At 40.9% G+C, this 25,339-nt stretch overlaps 1 protein-coding gene across 2 annotated transcripts in view; it reads right to left on the bottom strand.

Annotated features, from left to right (window-relative positions):
• Positions 1-19,447: 19,447 nt before the first annotated feature.
• The window catches only part of RASSF8 (Ras association domain family member 8), a 61,307-nt gene continuing 55,415 nt past the window's right edge, over positions 19,448-25,339 (bottom strand). The window contains exons 3-5 of one of the 2 annotated variants that reach the window (XM_040435580.1): positions 24,006-24,895; positions 22,716-22,854; positions 19,448-20,951 (exon numbers count right to left, since the gene is read on the bottom strand). In XM_040435580.1, coding sequence (XP_040291514.1) covers positions 20,830-20,951; positions 22,716-22,854; positions 24,006-24,895 — 1,151 coding nt within the window. In that variant the 3' untranslated portion in view covers positions 19,448-20,829. Of the gene's footprint in view, positions 20,952-22,715; positions 23,883-24,005; positions 24,896-25,339 lie in introns of those variants that run through there. The other variant, XM_040435587.1, reaches the window with a different exon arrangement.

The following is a 25,339-nucleotide window of genomic DNA, read 5'->3' as shown; positions in this document are numbered from 1 at the left end:
TGGCAATCAAGAAGGAGAGGGGGCTGACTGAGGAAACAGTAGGAGAAGGGTGCACAGAGAGGCTTTAGCCCACCCTTAAAGGGGTCATCCAACACTATAAAAATGCCCCTGATATGCCCGGGCCCCTCACAATTAATATACTTACCTGGCTCCCTGCGTCGCTCCTGGTCTCCGCACCGCCGCTGCTGCTTCTCCCCGTGCGTGTCGGAGGGAGCAGCCAATGGCAGATGGGGACGAGGACGAGCCTCCCTAGCATTGCGGGTGATGCTCGTCCCAGTCACCGCCTACCATTGGCTGCTCCCCCCGACATCAGATGTTTTCATCCGCGGACGGGGAGAAGCAGCAGCGGCGGTGCGGGGACTAGGAGTGGCACGGGGAGCCAGATAAGTATATTGAGTGTGAGGGGCCCGGCATATGGGGGACATTTTTAGTGTTGGATAACCCCTTTAATGCAGTTATCTGCTCATTTGGTTATGAATTTAAAGTTTTTTTTTCCCCCAGAATGAAGCATCAGATCACTAAGTTAAATGTATAAACTCCCTATCCTTATATCTAATGCATAACAACTATAATACTGCTCCCTATGTACAAGAATAGAACTACTATATTACTGCTCCTCATGCACAAGACTATAACTACCATAATACTGTCTCCTACGTGCAACACCATAGAGCAGAATGTGAAGGATAGTTTTCATATGTACGGGTACGAATGTTAGATGGATTTCTGTAGTATCGTACAGTACTGTATATTACAGTAGACTACAAGGATCAGACGTTGTTCAGGTTTTCTCTGACATCTGCAATGGAGATGAAAGGGTTAAAAGAATTCTAGAGGCTGATGCAGATGCTTGCACTGATCTGGTTATTTTTGGGAGGGTGAAATCAGGTTGCACACACCAGAGCCGTGACCCAGTCTGATTTTACGTGTCTCCTAAATGTCACCTCACATGGTGGAAAGACTGCGCGGACATAAATCAAGCATACCTTTCATTGCACCTAAACATAGACTATCCTGGCCGCACATGATGGGGGGTGGCATATACTCAATATTAGGATGTTTTCAGACTCACAATGTACATAGTTTATAATAGTAATGTGCATCATTATATAAAGGGCACCAGGAAGACACAAACGGTGAACCTAAGAAAAAATCTAGGAGTGCCCACCATATTGTTGCTTGACCGCCAGTAGTGCACAGCTTTCCCAGTCTAGCACTATAGGTGGTCACAGATATGACAGATATCTGATTCACAGTGCTGCTCCTCTGCAATTTACTGTTATAACGGCTATATAGCGGGCACTCTTAGATTAACTCTTTATGGGTATGTTATGTCATATTATTTCTTTATTTGAGATATCGCTAAATTCAGCACCGGTTTTAAGTTGTGACAAGAAACATATTCAAAATTTTTCAAACTAGCACCTGGATCTGAATACTTTTGTATTTGCATGTAATTCAAAATTTAATATAGTCTATGAGCTATTTAATAAAATGTATCTGTATAGCGCCACCTGCTGTTTGTTCTTTTCCTTATATTTTTGTCCGTGTCCGTGAACATGTCAGTTTAAATCTTCAAGCCATATATTCTGTTAGAAGCTGGGGTAATTGGACAGGGAGAGAGAACTGCATCAGAAAGGGCACGCCCCCTGAGCTACCAGGCTGAAGATAATCTAGTGGTCCAGGGCTGGTTCTAGCTTTGCTAGAAAGGTATTAAGTACTATATGATGTCCGATTTTCATTTTTTACATCAATCATGGTATAACATCTTTAAGGGATGGCAAAGTTGGGCTTGATTTCACAGGAGGCCCCAGCAGGAACCTGACTTTACAATTTACTCCTTCACTGCTCTCTAGACTACCAGGGAATATAAAATGTACTCCTTTACTGCCACAGACCACCAGGTCTACCACAGGACATTTACAATTAACCCTTTTACTACCCTGCACTCTCTAAAAAGAGAGAAATTGGGACCCCAATTTGTTTGTTGGCCAGAGCCTCATTTTCTACAAAACTGGCCAGGTTTATTGCTTGGACCAGTATTTTCGGCTCCCTATATGCATCAATGAAATGAAAGTATATTAAAAATGTTGAACCAGAACCCCATCAGTAACTCATGTGATGGTCATGTATCATCCAAAGTAATCTTATGTCTAACTTTCACATGTCCGTGGAGTAATTTACATGATTATTAGAGATGCGCGAATTTCATGTTATGAAATTCATTCATGCTTCGTTTGAGGTTGAAAGCAGAATTTCGTTATGGATTCCGTTACCACGGACCATAACGCAATTCTATGACGGAATGCCTTTAGAGGCATTCCTTTATTCATTTCATCATAATAGAATTCTATGGCCTGCATAACGGATTCGTCCAGTTTCTGTTATGCAGGAGAGGACTTCCCTGCATAATGGAAACGGGACGGATCCGTTATGCAGGCCATAGAATTCTATTATGCATTCCGTCATAGAATTGCGTTATGATCCCTGGTAACGGAATCCATAACGCAATTCTGCTTTTACCACCAAACGAAGTATGAATGAATTTCTAAATATGAAATTCGCTCATTTCTAATGACTATAACTAAAAGTGGTGAGAATATTAAAAAAGTCGCATGTAATCTCAACCCAAAGACATGAACACAGTTATACAATCACCAAGGAGATCGGTGCCAAAGTTTTCCCGTCAGTCCCTGGACAGCATTTATGATCACCAAGACATGAATTTCCCTCAGAATCATACAATCTGCGTGGTTCTTGTGCCCCCTGTTGTTTTACTGGTGATATAACACTGGTATATCAAGTTATATGCGCCACCTTCAGGCAGTACAGTAAAATGCAGGACACTGCAATAATTGTGTTTAGCTTTTCTAATGCTCTATTAAGGTTAATTTATAACATTATATTAATATATTATATTATTAAGTTAGAGTAACATTTGATCCTTGAGTCTTTCAAGTAACTAAAAATTGTACATTTCTCAGTTATTTCCAGGTTACAATCAATATGGCTTGCCACTGTAAATACCACAGGCCTTTTCCTAGTTTGTTCAATGGAAAATATGCCTACTTATACCCTGACACAACTCTTACTCCACTAGTATTACATAGAAAAACTTGCCATTTAGAACTGTTCTTAGACCCCTTGTATGTCGGCCATATTGGTTGCCACCCAGGTTTCTCAAAGAACTATGTAATGGCTACATACTTAAAGGGGTTGGCCATAAGCTCCCCTTCACTCATTTACCATGTCTGAGTGGAGCATTGGAGCATTCTGGCAAGGGCTTCTTCTTTACTACCGGTGACGTACCAGGCTTCACATTGGTATGCTAGGAGGAGACTTCCGCCTAGCAGTGAACCTGTGACGTCACCGGCACAAACGGGCAGTCTTTAGACCCAGGCCCTAGGCTGTTTTACAGGCTAGGGCAGCGCTAAAGACCACCCATCAGTGCCAGTGACATCACCAGGCTCACTGCTAGCGGGAAGTCTTCTCCTAGCATACCAATGTGAAGCCTGGTATGTCACCGGCAGTAAACAAACAGCCCTTTTCCTGCGCTATGCAAGGCAAGGGGAGCATGAAGCAATAAATGCTCTGATGCTTCACTCATACATGGTAAATGAGTGAAGGGGAGCTTATGTCCGGGTTCAGCTGTGAATCCGGACAACCCCTTTAAAGAGATTGCCTCATAAAGAGAAATGGAGAAGCAGCTAAGTATGTACTTAAATATGACAATAGTGGGGTCCCATTTGCAGGATTCCCCCTTCCTCTGATTTAAGGCTAAACTCTTTAAAGTGGAGTGCCCCTTCAAATGGATATTACCACTTAAAATCTCTGCATACTGTCCATGAATTTCAGCTGTCCAGAACCATTACGATCTGAGTAGTCATCTAATGATTGTGTAATCCTCTAATGGCCTCATGATTTAGTCTTCATCTCCAGACAAGCGGTACAGTACAACGTAGGGTATTATGTAATAGTTGTGTTTTTGTTTTTGTTTTTTTTGTGTGTGGTCCAAATGCCCGTCCATAGCGTTAAAGAAGAGTGATGGTGACAACTAGGGATGAGCGAATTTCATATTTTGAAATTCGAGTTCGTGTTCTGGTATAATCTGAATTGCGTTATGGATTCCGTTACCATGGACCATAATGCCTTTAGAGGCATTCTGTTATTCATTCCATCATAATAGAAGTCTATGGCCTGCATAACGGATCCGTCCTGTTTCCGTTATGCTGGAATCCTCTCCTGCATAACGTAAACCGGACGGATTCGTTATGCAGGCAATATTAGGTATCACCGCGTCTGAATCGACCGGCTCTATGAAAATATCACATGACCTAACCCCTCAGGTGAACACTGTCAAAATTTTTTAATAAAAACTGTCATTAAAAGTGCAACACCAAGCAATCAAAATGGCGTATACCCCCCAAAATAGTACCAATCTAACCGTCACCTCATCCCACTAAAAATAAGCCCCTACCTAAGACAATCGCCTAAAAACACTAAAACATGATTTTTTTGTTTTAAAAATGCTGTTATTGTGTAAAATTTAAATAAATAAATAAAAAGTATACATATTAGGTATCGCCAAGTCCGTAACAACCTCCTCTATAAAAATACCACATGACCTAACCCGTCAGGTGAACACGGTAAAAAAAAAATAGAAAATAAAGACGGTGTCAATAAGCCATTTTTTTTGTCACCTTACAGCACAAAAAGTGTAATAGCAAACGATCAAAAAGTCATACACGCTCCAAAATCATACCAATCAAACCGTCATCTCATCCCGCAAAAAATGAAATCCTACCTAAGACAATCGCCAAAAAAAAATAAAAAAATATATGGCTCTCAGACTATGGAGACACTAAAATGTGATTTTTTTTTGTTTCAAAAATATTATTATGTAAAACTTAAATAAATTTTAAAAAGTATCACCGCGTCCGTAAGAACCTGCTGTATAAAAATATCACGTGACCTAACCCCTCAGGTGAACGCCGTAAAAAAAAAATATATATAGAAACTGTGTCAAAAAAGCCATTTTTACATCACAAAAAGTGTAATACCAAGCGATCAAAAAGTCATATACGCCCTAAAATAGTACCAATCAAACCGTCAACTCATTCAGAAAAAAATTTGCCCCTACAAAATTTAAAAAAACTATGGCTTTCAGAATATGGAGACACAATAAAGCATTTATTTTTATTTATTTTTTTAATGCAAAACTGAAACAAACAACCAAAAAAACTAGTCATATTTGGTATTGTTGCATCCGTTACAACCTGCTTTATAAAAATACCACATGATCTAACATGTCAGATGAATACTGTAAATAACAAATAAAAACGGTGCCAAAACAGCAATTTTTTTTGTTACCTTGCCTCACAAAAAGTGTAATATAGAGCAACCAAATATTATATGCACCCTAAAATAGTACCAACAAAACTGCCACCTTATCCCGTAGTTTCCAAAATGGTCTTTTTTTTGAGTTTCTACTATAGGGGTGCACCAGGGGGTCTTCAAATGTGACATGGCAGCTTAAAATTATCCCAGTGAAATCTGCCTTCCAAAAACCATATGGCGTTCCTTTCCTTCTGCGCCCTGCTGCGTGCCCGTACAGTAGTTTATGACCACATATGGGGTGTTTCTGTAAAACTACAGAATCAGGGCAATAAATATTTTGTTTGGCTGTTAACCCTTGCTTTGTTAGCGGGGAAAAAAATTGATTAAAATGGAAAATCTGCCATTAATTCTTGTGGAACATCTAAAGGGTTAACAAAGTTTGTAAAATCATTTTTGAATGCCTTGAGGGGTGTAGTTTCTAAAATGGGGTCATTTTTTGTGATTTATATTATGTAAGCCTCACAAAGTGACTTCAGACCTGAACTGGTCCTTAAAAAGTGGGTTTTGGAAATTTTCTGAAAAATTTAAAGATTTGCTTGTAAACTTCTAAGCCTTCTAACGTCCCCAAAAAATAAAATGGCATTCACAAAATAATCCAAACATGAAGTAGACATATGGGGAATGTAAAGTGATAACTATTTTTGGAGGTTACTATCTATTATAAAAGTGTTCCTGTTTAGGGCTCATTCAGACGGCTGTATGTTATCCGCAAAAATGCGGATCCGTTTTTTTGCGGATTAGATGCTGACCCATTCACTTCTATGGGGCCCTTTTCTATTCCACGGTTCAGCAAAACAAATGAAACATGTCCTATACTTGTCTGTGAAAATCAGGACATGGCCCCATTGAAGTCTACGGGTCAGCAAAAATACTGAATGCTATCCGTTTTTTTGCAGATCCGCAAAAAAACGGAAAGCATTCAGTATTTTTGCGGACAGCATACGGCTGTCTGAATGAGCCCTTACACGTATGAAATAGTTAGCGTCCAATGAGGATTTTTGTGCCCACACAAACTATCGAACCAACGAGAAATCTACTGATTGACGGTTGTCGCTCTATCATACGTACATTGCTTTTACACTGCTTGATAATTGTGCAGTTTCACTCGATTTAATGATAATTTACGCGATAATCGGCTCGTGTAAAGGTACCATGTGTGGATCAAAAACAGAGAACAAGTGCAAATTTTTCCATTATACCTTATCTCTGTGTAGGATCCATTCCTGGTTCAGGCTCACAATCTCTGATGAAAATCACTGATCAAACACTGACTTAGGCCTCATGCACACGACCGTTGTTGGGTTCCGTGTCCGTTGTTCCGTTTTCCGTGATTTTCTGCGGACCCATTGACTTTCAATGGATCAGTTGAAAACTCGGAAAATGCACCATTTGTCATCCGCGTCCGTGATCTGTGTTTCCAGTCCGTCAAAAAAAAATGACCTGTCCTATTTTTTTCACGGACAACGGTTCGCCGACCCATTCAAGTCAATGGGTCCGTGAAAAAACACGGAGGCACACAAGATTGTAATCCGCGTCCGTGTCCGTTTTTTTCCTATCATTTTCAAGGCAAACTTGACTTAGATTTTTTTTTCACTTTTCTTGTCTTGTGATCCTCCAAAAATCAAGGAAGACACACGGAAAAAGAAACGGAAACGGATCACGGAACAACGGAACCCCGTTTTACGGACCGTGAAAAAATACTGTCGTGTGCATGAGGCCTTAGTGAAAGCAGTCTGCAGTGCCCCAGTGGATCACTGCTAAGAGCTAATTTGGTGCTAAGAGTTAATGCTGGCACAGTATGTAACCCCTAGAGCTGCATTAGTTACTTACTTACTGTGCCCTACTCAGTAGATAAGAAGATGGACTGGGTTTCCACCGGACAAATGCTGTTGTATGTAATGTTTTTTTGTCCGGCTGACAGCCAGCATTTGCGCCGGGTCTGGCAGCTGGATCTCCATAACAGAGATGTGAACATAGCCTTACTGCCAGGTTGTCCCACAGATTACGCATTTCAAAAATCACGGCACTCGAGATTTCAATAAAATGATAATGTTTATTCCATCCTTAAGATGCACATATTTAAATCACAGTCAACTGTTTTGCTATATAATTTTTCTAAGTTTTTATTAACTAACCCACATAATTCAGGGGCTTACACGTTTACTATTATGTAATATATTCCCCCCCAGGTCTGATCTCTTATTTTATTCTATAACTCTATATGTTTGGTTAGTGGTTTACTAATTGTTCTCATTTACCCGTATTTTTTGCTTGATAAGACGCACCCCAGGTTTAAGAGGAGAAAAATAAGAATTTTTTTTTTCATCAGGACATCACATCAGCCCACATTGTCAGACCCCCATCAGACCTCAGATCAACCCTCAATGTTAGACCCCGTCAGACCTCAGATCAGATCAAAATAAAAACCTCCTCTTACCTGACCTGCAACGCGGCTCCACTCCACCTTCGGCAGAAGTCGCGCTCCCCTGTCTTCCCGGCCTGCGCTGCTCTGTCACCTGACTGCCTGCAGCGTCTGGTCATAGTGCGCGCACTACGTCCTGACGCTGTATGCGGTCAGGACAGCGAAGCGCCGGCCCCAAGAAGGGTGAATACCACAAGTACTTGCGGCGCTTCACTCCCCGCTTCCGGCACCTAATGCATACTAGTGAGCTCTTCCATAATGGAAGCGCTCACTAGTATTAGTTTTATAAGACGCACGGTCATGTCATGGAAGATGACATGTTTTTAATAACTTGTGATGTTGAATCACTATATACATGCATCCTACATGACAAAGGCCTGGAGTCCTCATCCTTCTTCTTACGGACTAGGGATTTGCCCTCTGATCTGGTTGATCTCTTGATGAGATTACTGGATTACGTATTGAGGCACAACTATTTTCTATTTAAAGATCAACACTATGTACAAAAGCGAGGGGCGGCGATGGGTGCAACATGCGCACCCTCGTATGCAAACTTATTTCTGGGTAATTGGGAACGACAGGCTGTGCAGACATCTATGGATGAGGTTGATGGGGAGGTGATTTCGTGGATGCGTTTCATAGACGATGTCTTGTTTATATGGCAGGGGTCACGAGAGTCTTTGAATCTGTTTTTGGAAAAACTGAACAAGAATGAATGGAACATCATCCTAACTAATACGGTGAGTCAAAAGGAGATCGAATTTTTGGACATAAGTATCAAAATAACAACAAATGGTGATTTGGGAACTTCAGTCCATAGGAAATCCACCGCGGTTAACTCCTTACTCCATGCCACCTCATTTCACCCCAAGCATCAGAAAAGCTCAATACCTATTGGTCAATTTTTGAGGGCAAAACGTATCTGCACAACAAAAGAAGATTTTGAAAGGGAGTCGGATACCTTAAAGAACCGATTCACACAACGTGGTTATAATCAAAGTGACATACAACATGGATATACACGTGCTACTAATACATCGAGAGAGTCTCTATTAACCTCAAAGTCCCGCAATGATTTATCAACACCGTCCACAGTACGTATGATAACCAACTATAATACACAGTGGCACAACATGAAAGGTATCTTTGAAAAATTCTGGCCAATTTTAAAATCAGATGTTGATTTGGGGAGAATATTAACATCTACCCCCATGTTTGTGGCGAAACGCAGCAGGAATCTGAAGGATATCCTGGTGAGGAGCCACTATATACCACCAAAATCTGGATTCATATTTGAATCCAAGGGCCCCAAATGGGGATCAATACCATGTGGACACTGCACAACATGCAAGGCCATTGTAAAGACCAGAACATTTGAGGACTCATCTGGTAAAGTGAGCTATAATATTGTTCACTTTATCAACTGTAGTGTGACAGGTGTTATATATCATGCCACATGTCCATGTGGCTTGATATATATTGGTATGACGACCCGTGAATTACGGGTTCGCATACAGGAACATCAAAAAGATATTCGGGCAGCGGCCAAGATAGGTGATGAGGACAGGGACAAACTCATAAAGCTCAAACCAATTGCAAAACATTTCCGCCATAGACACAACAATTGTTGGCAAGATCTAAAATTTAGGGGGATAGACAAGGTCTGCCTAGGTGCGCGGGGTGGAAATCTGTTTAAACGACTGGAGCAGGTAGAAAGCAAATGGATTGTGAAATTGAATACACAAACACCGTATGGTCTAAATGATAAGATCCTATTTGCATCATTCTTGTAGGGTGTGGCATCGTCCTTAGATTGTGGTGTTTTAAGTAGTATAAGAATAATAAAGATTTATTTTTAATATTCTCCTAGCCGGGACTGTATGGTCATGGGTGTTGAAGAGTACTAATTTGTTTTTTTCCCCTATCTTTATATGTAGATGTATATGTGACATGACCGTGAAAAAGAACATTGGAAATCCATCCTCTCTATGATGATCTTGTCATCAGTACTTGCCCAATTGGGCTTATGTCAGATATATACAAGTTTTAAATGTATGGTGTCTTATATTTGGGTATGTTCTAATCATATGTTTATAGGGTGATGGATGTGGGGGCTGGGCTTCGGTGTTGTGCGTTCCGCCTTAATCGGGACGCACACCCCCGGACCCCATGAATCCCCTATTTCCATGAATATGATTATTCATGGATTATTTATTATTATTTTTCTGATTTTTAATTATGTGGAGTGTGACTTTTGAATACATGTAGTTTATGTTGTGCAAGAATTATCACATTGAGAATAGTAATATAAATATATACACTGTTCACTTAGGAATAGAATGAAATGTGAGAATAGCATATGCACAGTCACTTTAAGAGTATTAGGGTAGATATATAGACACCCCAAGTACATTTGGGTAGATGTAATGAAATATGACTGTATATTTAACACAATTGTTTTTTATGCAAAAGAGTAGAAATATATATATTTTTGTATAAATGTATGTATGCACTGTCACTTTAAAAGTAAATGGAATATTACGGGTGATATAGATTGTAATATGATGTAGGAATACAATAGATTACCCTGAGGTGATTTGTTAGGAGGATACATTGTATATGTTGGGATAGATTTAAAGAAATTGGTTGAGGTAAATGGCACAAATAATTATTATGTAAAGAATTAACCCAAAAAGGGCATTGATACACTGGCATTGGAATAGATTTATATATAGGGTATGGATACATTGGTATTAAAATGAATTTATATATGGAAATTTAAAATCTGCTTGTATATTCTATTGTAATATCTTGAACGTATCTATATATGCATGGGGGAGAGGATCTTGGGTTTGTGACAGTCACTATGACACGGTTATGTACCCCAAATACATCCCTTTGCAATGTGAAGGAATAAATAATGGTGAAGTATGATGTAAGAGTGATGTTCGGGCACATTGTAGGTTCGGATGAGGTCTATTCCCTTACTCAAGATGGAGTCCGTAGTGCGCGCATCCTTCTGCGCAGCCGCGGGCGTGCTGACGCTGTCGGGGCTCTGACGTGGGACGTTCCATGCTCCTAGGAGCGTGGCCGTCCTACGTCATCGCTGCGACGGTGGGTACAGGCGCCGGCGGTGTGCGGAGGTTTGCGTGCCACATCAAACGAGACTGAGACCTTAATAGCTATACAGGTGAGGACTTATATCATCCGTGCCGCCACTTTATCTGAACGTCATCCATTGGTTGAGTGCATGGAACTCCGCCCACCCTTGTGGCCATATATACCTGGCTAGGTATGCAATGTCATTACCCCTTGAAAAAGCTGACGGCGAAACGCGCGTCGGGGCACAGTCTGACGGGTCGTGGTTAAACTTTGGGTCAGTATGCAATATTTTCTGCTAAGATATATGTAATTCATTATAGCAGTAGGTAGGTTAATGTCCCATGGATCCAGGATCGGAATTCTGATTCTGTGACCATATTATGTGGACAGAATAACAAATCCTGTATGCACTGACTACATTTCTCCATGTGTATTGTTGCACTTGCACTTTATATATTTGTACTAGTGTTTGCCATATACCCGCAGTCTGAATGTAATTTTAGATGTTCTTAAATTTTCTGTGTGGCCAGAAATGGTTATGACTCTGTGAATACTAATAAAATTGAGTATTATTTGAACTACAACTGACTATGGAGTTATAATTTGTTATTTAGGATTTGATCTATGTATCTTTATTGGTTCCGCTAAAGGTGATACTGGATTGCTTACGCAGTGAGTATAGGGAAACAGTTTTTGGTTTTGCACGGTCATTTCCCCCCCACTTTTGGGGAGGAAAAAGTGTGTCTTATAAAGCTAAAAATACGGTATATTTCTATATCTTATGTTTTCTCCATTAGCAATGACACATACAGGCTTGGACCCTTATAGCCTCATTACATTTTGGATTCCAACCTAAACCCTTATTACACCGTGCAAAAAATGAGAGAAAAACATATGATTACTAAAATGAGCACGCTGATTCCAAATATGAACTCGGAATTTGCCTGACACGTCTAGATTTTAACCCCTTAAGGACCCTGGGATTTTCCATTTTTGCGTTTTCGTTTTTCACTCCCCGCCTTCCCATAGTCCTAACTTTTTAATTTTTCCATTCACATAGCCTTATGAGGGCTTATTTTTGCAGGACAAGTTGTACTTTCTAACGGCACCGTTTACGGTTGCATACCATGTAGTAGGAAGCGGGGAAAAAGTTCCAAATGGGATAGAACTGGGAAAAAACGCCAATCTGATAAAAGGTTTTTATTTATTTTTACACTGTACATTATGTGGTAAAATTGACCTGTTATCTTCATTGTCCAGGTCAGTTTGGTTACAACGATACCACACGTGTGTAATTTTTCTTGCGTTATAAAAAAATAAAGTTTTTTCCAGTATTAAAACCATATTCTGACCCCTATAACTTTTTTGTAGTTGTGTACGGGGCTGTGTGAGGGCTCATTTTTTGCGGGACAATCCGTTCTTTCAATTTGAAGTGTGTGCAACTTTTTGATCACTTTTTATAAAAAAATTATTGGGTAGTTGAAGTGCCAAAAAATGGCAAATTGTCAGTTTTTATTTTTTTTTCCCATTACACAATTTGTCGTATGCCATCAATATTGTTATATTTTAATAGTATGGGCATTTTCGCACGCGGCGATGCACATGATGTTTATTTTTTTTATTGTTTAAGTATCTTTATTTTAAGGAAAGGAGGGTGATTTGAACTTTTTTTTTTTTTTTTTTTATATACCGGTATTTGCAAAAACTTTTTTTTAATGTCACCTTGGGTGACAATAACTGGCAATCATTAGATTGCCTATTGTGTTCATTGATGTCTATATAAACACCATTGAAAACTTCATTTGCACTATACCAATACAATGCTGCCACCTAGTGGCCTGTATTGGTATAGTCAACTAATAGGCACCGAAGCCTGCTTGAGGCTTCAGCCTATTAGATCAATGTAACAGGTTCCCCGATCTCAGCCGGGAACGCTGTTACCGGAGCGGAAGTTTGACCACGGCATCTGAAAGGGATCGCATACATGTGCTGCGGGTCTCTGCTATTTAAAATAGCAGAAACCCAGGGGCTATGGCACCTGCCGCACGTGTGAGCGTGCACCATGTTTGGGGAACATGTACGGCGGAGGTCCTTAAAGGGTTAAGTACATGCAAAGCCTATTCAGTTATAATATTAATGCATTATATTGGAGATATTCCAATGGATATGTCCAGACCTGTCCGGACGCACTCAGGCTGATGTCAGCAGTAAGTATATAAGGCAGGCTGGACAGATTTTGATAAAGTGATCTGTTATAGTGCTATCAGTTTTGAATCTTAAGATGGATAAACGCAAATGTGTTAACGATCCAGACAATTTCTGCTACATATGTGGCAAACACTACTTATGATCAGCGCAAGAATCTGACAAAGCAAGTGCGTCTTGCAGCTTGGGATGCATTTGTACTAGTAGTGCAGAACTTCCTTGGGAACAGACGAGCTGCTAACTATGCTGAATTAGTAGACCACATGCTTACAGCATATGAACAACTTGGCTGCCGAATGTCACTGAAACTGCATTTCTTACATTCCCATCTTGACTTTTTCCTACCCAATTTGGGACACGTAAGTGACGAACATGGAGAGCGGTTCCATAAAGATATTTCTACAATGGAGAACAGGTATCAAGGCTGCTGGAATCCCAACATGATGGGGGAAAACTGCTGGTGTTTGCAACGGAAAATTTGACCGTTCACAAAACGCAAAAACAGATGCCTGAAGCACTTTTAACAGTACTGGGCCTTGCTCAAGTAAGACTTTTAAACTGAAAAACGAGACTTTGAAATTTTGTTATTCCATAAAATTTTCATACACTGTTTACTACGCAAACTCTGATGTAGATCAGGTAATTGTTGGAGTAAAACTCGTTCTGTTCAAAATTATTCAATGTTTTCCAAGTGCTCATTTAGGCATACTTATGCATAGCAAAATTTCGTGACGCGTTACAACAATTCTGACTTCGGATTTGTAATCCGCACACTCGATTTAGTATAGGACAAATGGTTTTTGCCCAGTAGCAGACGAAAATTATTTTTTTTTGTTGCGTGGCGTAATGTCTCTGTCTTATTAAATCCACTATATTTATCAAGTGATGACAATGTCTTTCAATATAATAACTTGATCTGCACAAGATTAGAATCATGATACATTACTGATATATTATTTTGTGATACATTCATTCTTCACGCAATTTAAACTTGTATTTTTTGTAATTTTGTTAGTTTTGTTCCATATAGTCCTGTGTGACTTTCCATTATATGATTTATTATATATATATATATATATATATATATATATATATATATTTTTTTTTATATCCAGGCTGTGAACCACTAACCAAACATATAGAGTTATAGAATAAAATAAGAGATCAGACCTGGAGGGAATATATTACATAATAGTAAACGTGTAAGCCCCTGAATTATGTGGGTTAGTTAATAAAAACTTAGAAAAATTATATAGCAAAACAGTTGACTGTGATTTCTATATGTGCATCTTAAGGCTGGAATAAACATCATTTTATTGAAATCTCGAGTGCCGTGATTCTTCAAATGCTGATTCTACTGGGTTTTTACCCCATCACTGAGCACAGGGTCTTAAAGTGGAGTGCCAACCACCCCTATTTTGTCCCACAGATTACAACTGATTGATGGGGGTCATTCTGTCATCAGGTCACTGTCAAGGAACGCTTCTAATAAGTCGACAACAGGGATTGTCCAACCCCTTTAAAAAGCAGTACATTGTTTATAGTACTCGGTGGGTGGTTGGGCCTGTGTTTTGCCATTGTGTCCTAGGTTTTTCTTTGTAGCACCTTATTTAGGGATGTGTCCCAAGATACACATTTATTGGACCGCAGGAGATGGCAATCCCATAGAGACAGCGTGGACTGTCACTCCATTAATTTGGGGAGCTCACTTCATCCATTCTTGTGACTGGTGGGGCTCCCAGTGGTCACACCCTGGTAGATCAGATCTTGGGACAAATCCTTTAAAAGAGTTATCCCACAAAAATGATTTATCATCTATCCACAGATCCCTCTCTGAATGGGGCAGCAGTTTTCAGGTCAGTCCACCACTTCCAGTCACTACTATGAGGCTGACAGAGTGCTGTCTATGTCAGCCCCATAGAAGTAAACGGAGTGGTGGGCCGACATGCACACTGCTGCTCCGTTCAGAGAGGGGACCCCTCATTCTCAGGATTGTGGGGGTCCCAGTGGCCAGAGCCCCCCACAAGCCCGTGGATAGGTGATCATTTTTGTTGGATAACTCCTTTAAGCAAGCATTGGCGTAATCCTGATGAAGTACATTCCAGGGAATTAATAAAAAAAAGACAGGAGACGGGTTTCTCAAAATGTGCAGGAATATATTGTATGCAACAAATCCATATTTTTGCTGCATTTCTTAGCAAGTAACAATGTGTGGGTAAAATCAGAAAATAGATATCGTTAACAGAAAATAGATAATTACATATAATACAGGGCTTGCATTGAAGCAAAGCAGAGTTTAAAGGGAACCTGTCATCACCTTTATGCTGCCCATACTAACGGCAGTATAAAGTAGAGACAGGGGAGTTGATGTCAGCGGTCTGTCATTTAAAAGTTAAAAGTAAGTGGTTGCCGAGAACCAACATCACAACCATTGCAGACTGGGCCTGGAAAAGAGTCCCGGCCACCTGAGAAGAGTCCTGGCTATTCATGAATTCCTGCTCTCCTCGCCCACCTGCCGATGACTGACAGTCTTCTACCTGGTTTTCTCCCTTTGTCTCTAGGAGAGAACTGCCAATCATCAGCAGGTGGGCGAGGAGCGCAGGAGATTATAATAACCAGGACTCTTCTCAGGTAGACTTGACTCTTTTACAGGCCCGGGCTGCAATGATTATGATGCTGGTTCTCAGCAACCACTAACGTTTAGCTCATGAGTGACACATCGCTGATATCAGCATTTCTGTCACTACTTTATACTGCCCTCAGTGAGGTCAGCATAAAGTTGATGACAGGTCCCCTTTAAGTTTCTTCACAGTTTCTGAGCATGTCCATAGTTGCAGTCACCTAATTCTATGTATACTGCATATAGCGTCATCCAATTACAATGCACGAAAGTCCATTCACAATTCATATAACAAGTACATTTCCTTCCATAAGTGCAGACACTTACATACATACAGATGAAACTCGAAAAATTAGAATATCGTGCAAAAGTCCATTTATTTTAGTAATGCAAATTAAAAGGAGTTGCATTAATGCATCTTAAAATTTGAATTTAGTCAAAAGGTTCAATATTCTAGGCTCAAAGTGTCACACTCTAGTCAGCTAATTAATCCATATCCCCTGAGCAAAGGGGACCTCAAAATTGAGACTTTGGGGTTTCATAAGCTATAAGCCATAATCATCCAAATTATAACAAAAAAAGCTTGAAATATCTCGCTTTAAATGTAATGATTCTATCTTCTATATTAGTTTCACCTTTTAGGTTGCATTACTGAAATAGATGAACTTTGCCCGATATTCAAATTTTTCGAGTTTCACCTGTACAGTAGCAGGAGCCATTTTGTTGACTGGCCGATTCATAGACTAGGGAGTAACTAGTAATGTCAACGATGCAGTGTCTCTTTAGGCTTTGTTCACATTTGTGCCATCCACTTTCCAACTGGAGATCCAGTATGTTTGATGGCACCTTTGTCCACAATTCTTGCCAAACTGTTTCCATACTGGAATCCTGTCAAGACCCCATTATAAGTCAATTAGAACCATCACATCTCAAAATGGCTGCCACCAATTTATCTATGTGCCACCTTTTAGACTGCATTCACTTATATTGTTTTTACCAGAGATTTTTTTTTCAATTAAACACAAAATTAAAAATCATTCTCATGTGAGTGCGGCCTGACACAGCTAACTATTATTATTGCCATAAGACTCACACATACATTTACACTCAATGCATCGGGGAGATTTATCAAAGCTGGTGTAAAGTAGAACTGGCTTAGCTGCCCATAGCAACCAATCAGATTCCACCTTCCATTTTCAGAGCTACTTTGGATAATGAAAGGATCAATCTGATTGGTTGCTAGGGGCAACTAAGCCAGTTTTCCTTAGCACTAGTTTTGAAAAACCTGTATGTCACTAGCATTGGTCACATCTTCTCAGACTGGCTTACACCGTTTCATGTGCGGAGGTGGGCTCACAAAGCTTTTTTTGGCTTATACTGGAACAGTTTTTTGAGCCAATGCAGGAAGTGGATCCAGCAGGACAAAGTAGAAGTCTTTCCTTTAGATTTTTCATTCCCTTGCTCAAAAAACTGCCACAAAGTGAACCGACCCTTATGTCTCATTCACACGACCGTATGCATTTTGCGGTTCACAAAACTTGGATCCGCCAAAAATACGTGTGATGTTTGCGCTGCAGCCGTTTTTTTTTATTGCGGACCCATTGTAACAATGTCTATTCATGTTAGTAAAACGGACAAGACTAGGACATGTTCTATCTTTTTTTTGTGGGACTGTGGAACGGACATACGGTTGCGGACAGCACACAGTGTACGCATTTTTTGTGTCCCCGTAATGAACGGGTCCTCCTCTGATCCTTGCAAAAAATGCGGAGCAAATGAGGATGATCAAAAATATGGTCATGTGAATGGAGCCATAATTGCGGTTATTGACACATTTTTTTCTGCAAATTGCAACATGTGGTCATACACCTTAAAACTTTTCTCATCAGGAGTAGTGAGAATATTCTGCCCCGGCAGAGCTTCATTTTTCACAGCCCCTCCAAATAAGCCACTGAGCAGAGGGGAGGGGCTGTGATAAGCTCAATACAAAGAGCACATCACAGTGAAGCCCTGCCCTGGGCAGAATATTCTCACTACTCCTGATGAGAAAAGTTCTGCAAAAAAAGTAGGGCTTAGGTAAGCCCCACCACAAAGTGGGTGTTTTGTGAGTGCTCCTAGATGGTTTAAGGGGTGGGCCTTAAATGCCCCTATATTCCCCTTTTATATGTTGGCAAGTATGTGACATTAAATATAAAGTCCTGGAAAATCACTTTAAATGGGTTTTCCAGACTTATGGCCATTTTAAGTAGCCCCAGCAGAGAGTTCTGGTCCCTGGTCTGTAAACGTCTGGATGAGGTCCGGCTGGCTAACGCTGTAGCCAACAATTGGACTCAATGACCTGTCACTACACAGCATGTGAACCAGCAGTGAGGTGCCGCTTGGAGAAGTGTCACCACTGAAGCCACTCATTGGCTGCAGTGGCACAAGTGACCCTGTATGGACGTTTACAGGCCAGGGATCAGAAGGTTGGGGAATGGAGCCACGGTGCCAGAAGGGCAGGAAGCTGGTAAGTATTTGTCACTAGGTACAATATGCTGCTGGGGCTACTTCAAAATGGCCATAAAGCTGGACAAGCCCTTTAAGTTTTCTCACTAAACAGACTGGACCTTTTAATTGGGCTAGCAGGGAAAATAAATAAAAGAAAAAGTGTGCATAACCATACATACAAGTAACCTGCAGGTCCCATATATTAGTCCTGCACTGTAACATACTATCCCCATAAAGGAAGCCATTTTGAATTGATCAGCACAAAATGGATGCCTGGTAATATATAAACAAAAACCAGGTGCTAGCGCAAAGCTCTAGGAATGTAGAATACAATACACCCTTCATTTCATTAGAAATGTGAAAAACGTGGTAAAAATACATATACAAAACGTGTCCACATTCTGACCTCATAAAGCTATTGTGCCTTTCTAGTGGATCACACTGTGCGTGAATACTTCTTCCATGCACTCGGACTCCTCCCCGGATACGACCACCTAGTCATCATTAGCTACATGATACGCTTCAAACCTTTGCGGGGTCTCTCCGAGCTCCGGGAAGGAGCAAGCAGATTGTCCGCTGTTTGGCAACAATACATATGAATGTATAGAACTACATTCTAGAGTGGATAGAAATAATGAGCTGGAGTGTTCATTTCATCCCATAATCCAGCATTCGATTCTCCAGACATTCTGATAACTTGGAATCTTAAAGATCCAAAGCAGACAGAAGGGGTTCCATGGCTTCACTTATCATATACCAACATAAAGACTTACTTCTATTTTGGGTTGATAATCCAGAATAATTTATGATCAGTGCCAAAGGAAAAGAATCATACTATAAATTGTTAGCGTTAATGGTTCTGTGTGGTATAATATTACTATAAAAAAAATCCCTTGGGAATAAGGCAGACACATTTTGGGAAGGACTCTCATGGGCCTGTCTGGGTCACATTCCCCATTGGAAAATTGGGATATTTCCAGAACCAATAGCAAGATGCCTCAAGACCTGCCTTGGTTCCCTTGGGCCACCCCTTTTTTGATCAGCCCCATCAGGGGCGGAGAAACATTGCAAAGGGCTCCAGAATTTTGTATGCCTCTCCCCATCCCCATGACATTTCTGACAAATGTAAAGGTTTTTTTCCCTTATAAAGTGGAGAAAAAAATCAAATAAAATCGTACTCCGCCTCACCAACTTTTCCTGACTTCTATGTATGAAAAACACTTTCTCAATGTATTTACACCAGTCAACTGCCATAAATACAAGGATAAGTCTCCCCTATACAGCTCTGTTTCCAGCTACCCTTCAGCACATGAATATCCTGGCTGCCTGCAGCCACCACTAGGGGGAGCCTAGTGCATATTAATTTATACAGTTGCCACTGGAATTAATGGAAGCTTTAAAAATCACTTTGTACTGAGCTTCAGCTAGTGTTGGCTACTGGTCCTATAGCAGGTACATTAGTAGGTACATTACTCTTGCCCACCTTATTGAAGGGGCCAATAATGAAAAATGGTCCTTACAATATGGAACAGCTTGGAAGTGTTAGCTACCCTCATAATTCCAAATAAAGAAAAATCCATTTGGAGCCAAATACACTAAAAGTCCAATAATCTGGCACCCAGACGTACAGTACCAGACTGGAGTCCTGAAAGTTGGGCAATTATACTGGGGCAGAGTTTTTATTACTTTCCAACATTTAGATAATATAAATCTAGATGAGGCAGGCAGAAACGGCTCAAAATTTATCAATATGGCACATTTTGCTAGGTAAGTTAGAAACTTTTCCTTACGCCACGCTTGTGTCCAAATAATGGGGCGCGCGTTATAACTCTGCTTAGCCATGCCCCTTTCCTACGCCAGCTTTTTTGGAGCAATTTTACTTAGTAAATTTTCCCAAGGGTCTTCATTTTTTGGACCAGAACGCTTGACAGCCCAACAAAAAAAAAAAAATATATATATATCTGACCAGCAAGTCCCCTAGGTACTAGACTGGAATATACTACCATCATTGTGCCCATCAGGATTTAATACTGTCATCCCTACTTTAAATGAAGCTTACACTGAACAAACGCATGAAAAAGTTTCTATGTGCTTCATAGTAACACTGTTCCGGTGGATGATTGCGCAGAAAATAAAAGTACAATGAAATACTGGACATAAGATATATAACAAATACAGTATTGTCTTATCATTGGTATGAGATACCAAATTCATGAGCTGATGGAAAAAATATATTTATATATTTATATGACTTTTAACCCTTTTGTAGACGTTTCCAGTCAGTCTTTCATTCCATATCAAATAATACTTCAAAAATTGTATTCAAAAAGGAAATAGAATAAAAGCGTCAACCTCAGGTTAACACCTCAGCAATGTCATATTGCTTGATATCGGCTTCCATCTGTGGTTTCCTCACAAAGAGTCGCACAAATAATGGCTCCAGGAGCAGAGGGGGGCAGGACATGTTTCAACACTTCTAAAGCCTGAAGTGAATGATGACGAAGAGAACGCTCTACTCTTCAAGGTAGGTTTTATAGAAATGTAAGAAATGTCCACAGCCGGCCTTTTGTAAAGTCCATCTGAAAGCAACGTGTAGTTATACGTAGATGCCCTCTGGGTTGAAGCCTGATGACAAGGCGTTCTGGAGGATCCTTAGGTTACTTGGAAGTTGTCTTGAGGTCACGGGCCGTTTTAGAGACCCTGACTGGAATGCTGGCTCTGAGGAAACAAATAAAAAATTTTAAATAAAACAATTCTAATATTGCAAAAAATAATGACACCTACTGTCCACAAGAGGCACTGCATTCATTTTACACTACCGGAAATTGAAAAAATAAGAAACACCTGAAAAACTTGATACAATTGAACTGAGATCGACAAAGTATAAACTGCTAGTGGTGCTCTCCTGTAAACGCCGATGAGACACTAATACCATGGCAGAACCTCCTTTCAACACTGAACATTATAGTTTTTCATTGTTGGCCACATCAGAAGTTCGCAGGAGAGCTGAAAAACACCTACTACCACCATGCATAGTTCAAAGACACACAGAACCATCACCAGGTGCCATGGTGTGAGGCGCTATTCGCTACCATGGCCGTTTCAATCTGATATTCGTGGAGGGAACATGCACCAGCCTTCAGTATGTCCAGGACATTGTGGAACCAGTCCTACTGCCTTTTGTGACTCAGGAGACGTGGTGTTCCAAGAAGATAATATCCGCCCACACACTGCGTGCTCTGCAGAATACCCAGCAGCTCCCGTGTCCAGCTCAATCACCAGATCTCTCACCCATCAGGAATGTCTGGGACTGGATGGGGTGATGGATCTCCCATGTACAGCAGTCAACAACCATCTTGGCTGAACTACAGGTCCAAGTTCAAAGAGCTTGGAGTGACACAGGACGATCTTCAGATCGCAAAATAAGTGGTTCACCTCCTTGGTTGTCTGCTCATTGACCATGCACCACTAGCAGTTTATACTTTGCACAGCCCCAGTAATGTGATTGAACAAACGGTGACAAAGTTTTTAAGTTATGCCCTATCCAATCGCTGTACTTTGCTAACTCTGGCGCTCCCATAGAGAATGAATGGAGTGGCGGTGCACATGCAAGACCTGCCGCTCCATCAGAACTGGGGAATGGAACTACCGTTCTTGTGACTATTGGGGGTTCCAGCAGCTGGACTCCTCAGCGATCAGCTAGTTATCCCCTATTCTGTGGATAGGGGATAACTTAAAAACTTGGCACAACCCCCATTTATTAATGGGGCCGTACCCTAAAGCTCAGTTCAGTAGAACCACTGGGGATGGGACTGACGGCAAAATATGGCCATACTATGTCTGCCTGAAAGCAGCCTTAGGCCTTATTCACACGTCTGTGTCGAAATCCATGATAAGATGGTCAGCAATTGATTTAAATTTCAGAGCATCTCCTATAAAAACAGTCCATGAAATACGGATGAAAGACTGATGGCGTCTGTGTTGGGTCTGTGTTTCTCACAGATCTATAGACTATAATGGGTGTGAAGGCAGTTTAGTGGTAGGACCCCATGCGTGCTGAGACACCGTGACGTGGTGCATGAGGGGCTCCGATATGTTCCTGACTGGAACATATTGGCAAAGTTTTCAGCTTTTAACATCGGCCTGAGGAATTAGCTAGTATTGTCAATTGCGTATCATTTTGGTGCATTTTTTTCAGTGAATTGTATCTGTAAAAACGAACCAAAAAAAAATAATAATAAAAAAAATAGAGCATGCTTCTGTGTTAAAACCATAGGCCGTGCCAAAACATGGATGTGTGAAAACACATTAAAATTAATAAATACGTGTGCTGGAGAACATGGACACTGAGGTGTGAATAATGCCTTACTCTGTGTGATCTGGTCCCATGGTCTCCACTAAGACATTGTGCTGCTCACACTGGGCGATATGTCTGCACTACAAAAAGCTGAGAAGGATCAGGATGACCTGAAGCAGCTGTACCTTTTTCTGGCTGTGTAAATTCAGTTTCGCTGGGCTCAGCGGGCAGTACCGTAACCTTGGTTCCAGTCTGCTGGATAAACTGCTGGAGATTCACTTGTCGGAGTTCTTTGGTCAACTGTTCAAGTTCCTGCTCCCGCTCCTGCAGCAAGGCAGAAATGAGAAAAGTAAAATACATAGATTTGAAGAGTGACAACCAAATGCCCAGCATTGAACACCATTTTCTTTATTAATAGCTCCATAATTCTGTGCTGATTATTTTTTTATTTAACTTTATAGTGACCAGAGTTTCGTTTTTCATATACAAAGCCCCAAATCACCCGTCCCGACACAGTTAAACAATAAAATGCCTGAAACCCCAGTAGGTGGAGTGTACTACATATGGTCCATACACTGAACTCCTCCATGTAGTGTTACTCCATCCCCTCTGCCCCCCTACTTCCCAATTCCAAAGTACTGTGGAGGAATGGGAGTTACTGGGGAACTCTTATCAGCATCTTTGCTCCACTATTGTGGTGTAAAACAGTTGGAGATTTTGGTGCAGGCCAAAATTGCAATTCTTTTTGGCCAGGTTTAACTGGTAGGGGACTGGGCCACCTTCAGTCCAACAGGTTTATTATAAATTACCTCAGAAACTGGAGCAAATATGGTAAATCCAGGCCGGTACTTATAGCAGGCATAGATTTCAATTTTTGAAATGAGGAAAACCCAAATTTATTAAGAGGCATGTGACTTTCAATGACTTTGGTGCATTAACTACAATAAACATCAATTTAATTCCTCATTGACACGTCAGGGATTTCCACCAGTGATTGAGGGCCAAAACCAGGTGCGGCTCTAAATACAGAACAGGAGCAGATCTTTCCCTTATACCTGAGGTCTGTGGAGGCTCCAATCCTGGTTTTGGATCACAGTCACTGATGTAAATCACTGACCAAACACTGATGTGTGAATGAGGCATATGGCTGGGGGATGAAACCCCAAACTTAAGAAATCTGTCCTGTGGAGTAGGAGAATCAGACTACATTAGGGTTGGTTTGTAGTCTGTAACATGGAGACACACAGGTCTGCATAGGAGCTGTATACACAAGATCCTGTTCCTTCCCCTGCGCTCATGTGTTTCTCTTATCTACTACCTGTAGGCTGGAGGCATATCACTCTGCATAGGAGCTGTAAAAAGAAAAATCATCCGTAGTTTTTTTGTTTTGTTCACCAAGGTGAAAATGGCCTGTAACAGGCACCATTACCACCCAGCTTTCCTGGACTACTGAATCAATCTACATATCTACTTACCAACAACCTTTTTGCAGACTGTCCCAGCGACCGATCTACAGCCTTGGCGCCGTTGTCCAGCCGTATACTTTCCTGCCCCTGGATCTCCAGCTCCCCTCTGATCTTCTCAATCTTGCCCCTGACAATTTCCTCATTAATTTGGGCCTCTTGTACAACCATCTGCAACCGCTCGGCCTCAATCCCACTTTCGATATTCTGGATTTGGCTCTGGTAGTCCTTCAGCTGGTTCTCACATTGAAGCATGCGCTGGGTCATCTCCTGGAGTTGTTCCTTGAGTTGTTTTTCATTTTCCACCTCAATCTGGAACTCGTTCTCCCAGAACTCCTCTTCCCCGATCTCCACATCGTTCCTTTTGATCTTTTGCTCCCACTTGTCGATTTCCTCCTCCAAGCCGGACTTGTACTTCTGCTCCCAATATAGCACCTCATCGTTGCTGGAGTCCAGTTGCTTTTCGAGGGTCAAGAGCTTTTCAGACTGTAAGTGGATGAGTTTCTTTAAGTCCTCGCCTGTCGTCTTATAGTTATTAAGCAGCTTTTGCTTAAATTCAGACTCTTTGCCTTTACCGAAAATGTCTATAAGTCCTTTGGCTCCACCGGTAAAAGTTAAAGATTTCCTCTTTGGTTCACGCCTCTTTATGGATTTATCATTTTGTGGCCTCAGTTTGGCCAGAGGGGGCAGACTTTGCCTATACAAGTTCCTTTCAGGCACATGGGCAATGCTGTCTGACGTAGGACGTTCACCAAGAGACGGCCCGGTACGCCTCAGAATAAGCTGCACATCACTTGCGTATTGTCCCCACTTATTTAGAGAGATCACTGGGTTCTCATGAGGAGCCAGGTGCCTCTCCGAGTCTCTCCATTTTTCTATCAAAGTGTATCTTCCTGTGCGACCTGCAAAATAAAAAGGGTTCATTGATGAACAAAATAAATGTATTTGGATTAATAAGTGACCAAGGGGCCTATGGGAAGGCTTAGAATGGAGCTCCTAGTCCACAACCACGCTTCCCTCAGTGATCTCCATTAAAGGGGTTCTCCGGGAATTAAGAAAATGAAAATACGTAAATATTACTTTATTATAAATATATTCATAAATACCTTTCATTAGTTATAATGGATCGTTTTGTCTAGGGAGCAATCATTAGGAGAAACAAAATGGCCGCTGTCCTATTAGTACTCACAAAACCTGTCCTAATCAAACAGGTGGACAAGTTACTTCAGTACACTGAGGTAAAGAGCTGCCTCATCCTTCTCTCCTACTTGTCAGGGATTAAGATCCTGAATACAGATGAGAAGATCTTCAACTGAATCTCTGTAGGAATGGAGTTGATGAGGAGA

The sequence above is a fragment of the Bufo bufo genome, chromosome 1, assembly GCF_905171765.1.
Source record: "Bufo bufo chromosome 1, aBufBuf1.1, whole genome shotgun sequence".
NCBI lineage: Eukaryota > Metazoa > Chordata > Amphibia > Anura > Bufonidae > Bufo > Bufo bufo.
This window is presented reverse-complemented; position numbering and strand designations above follow the sequence as displayed.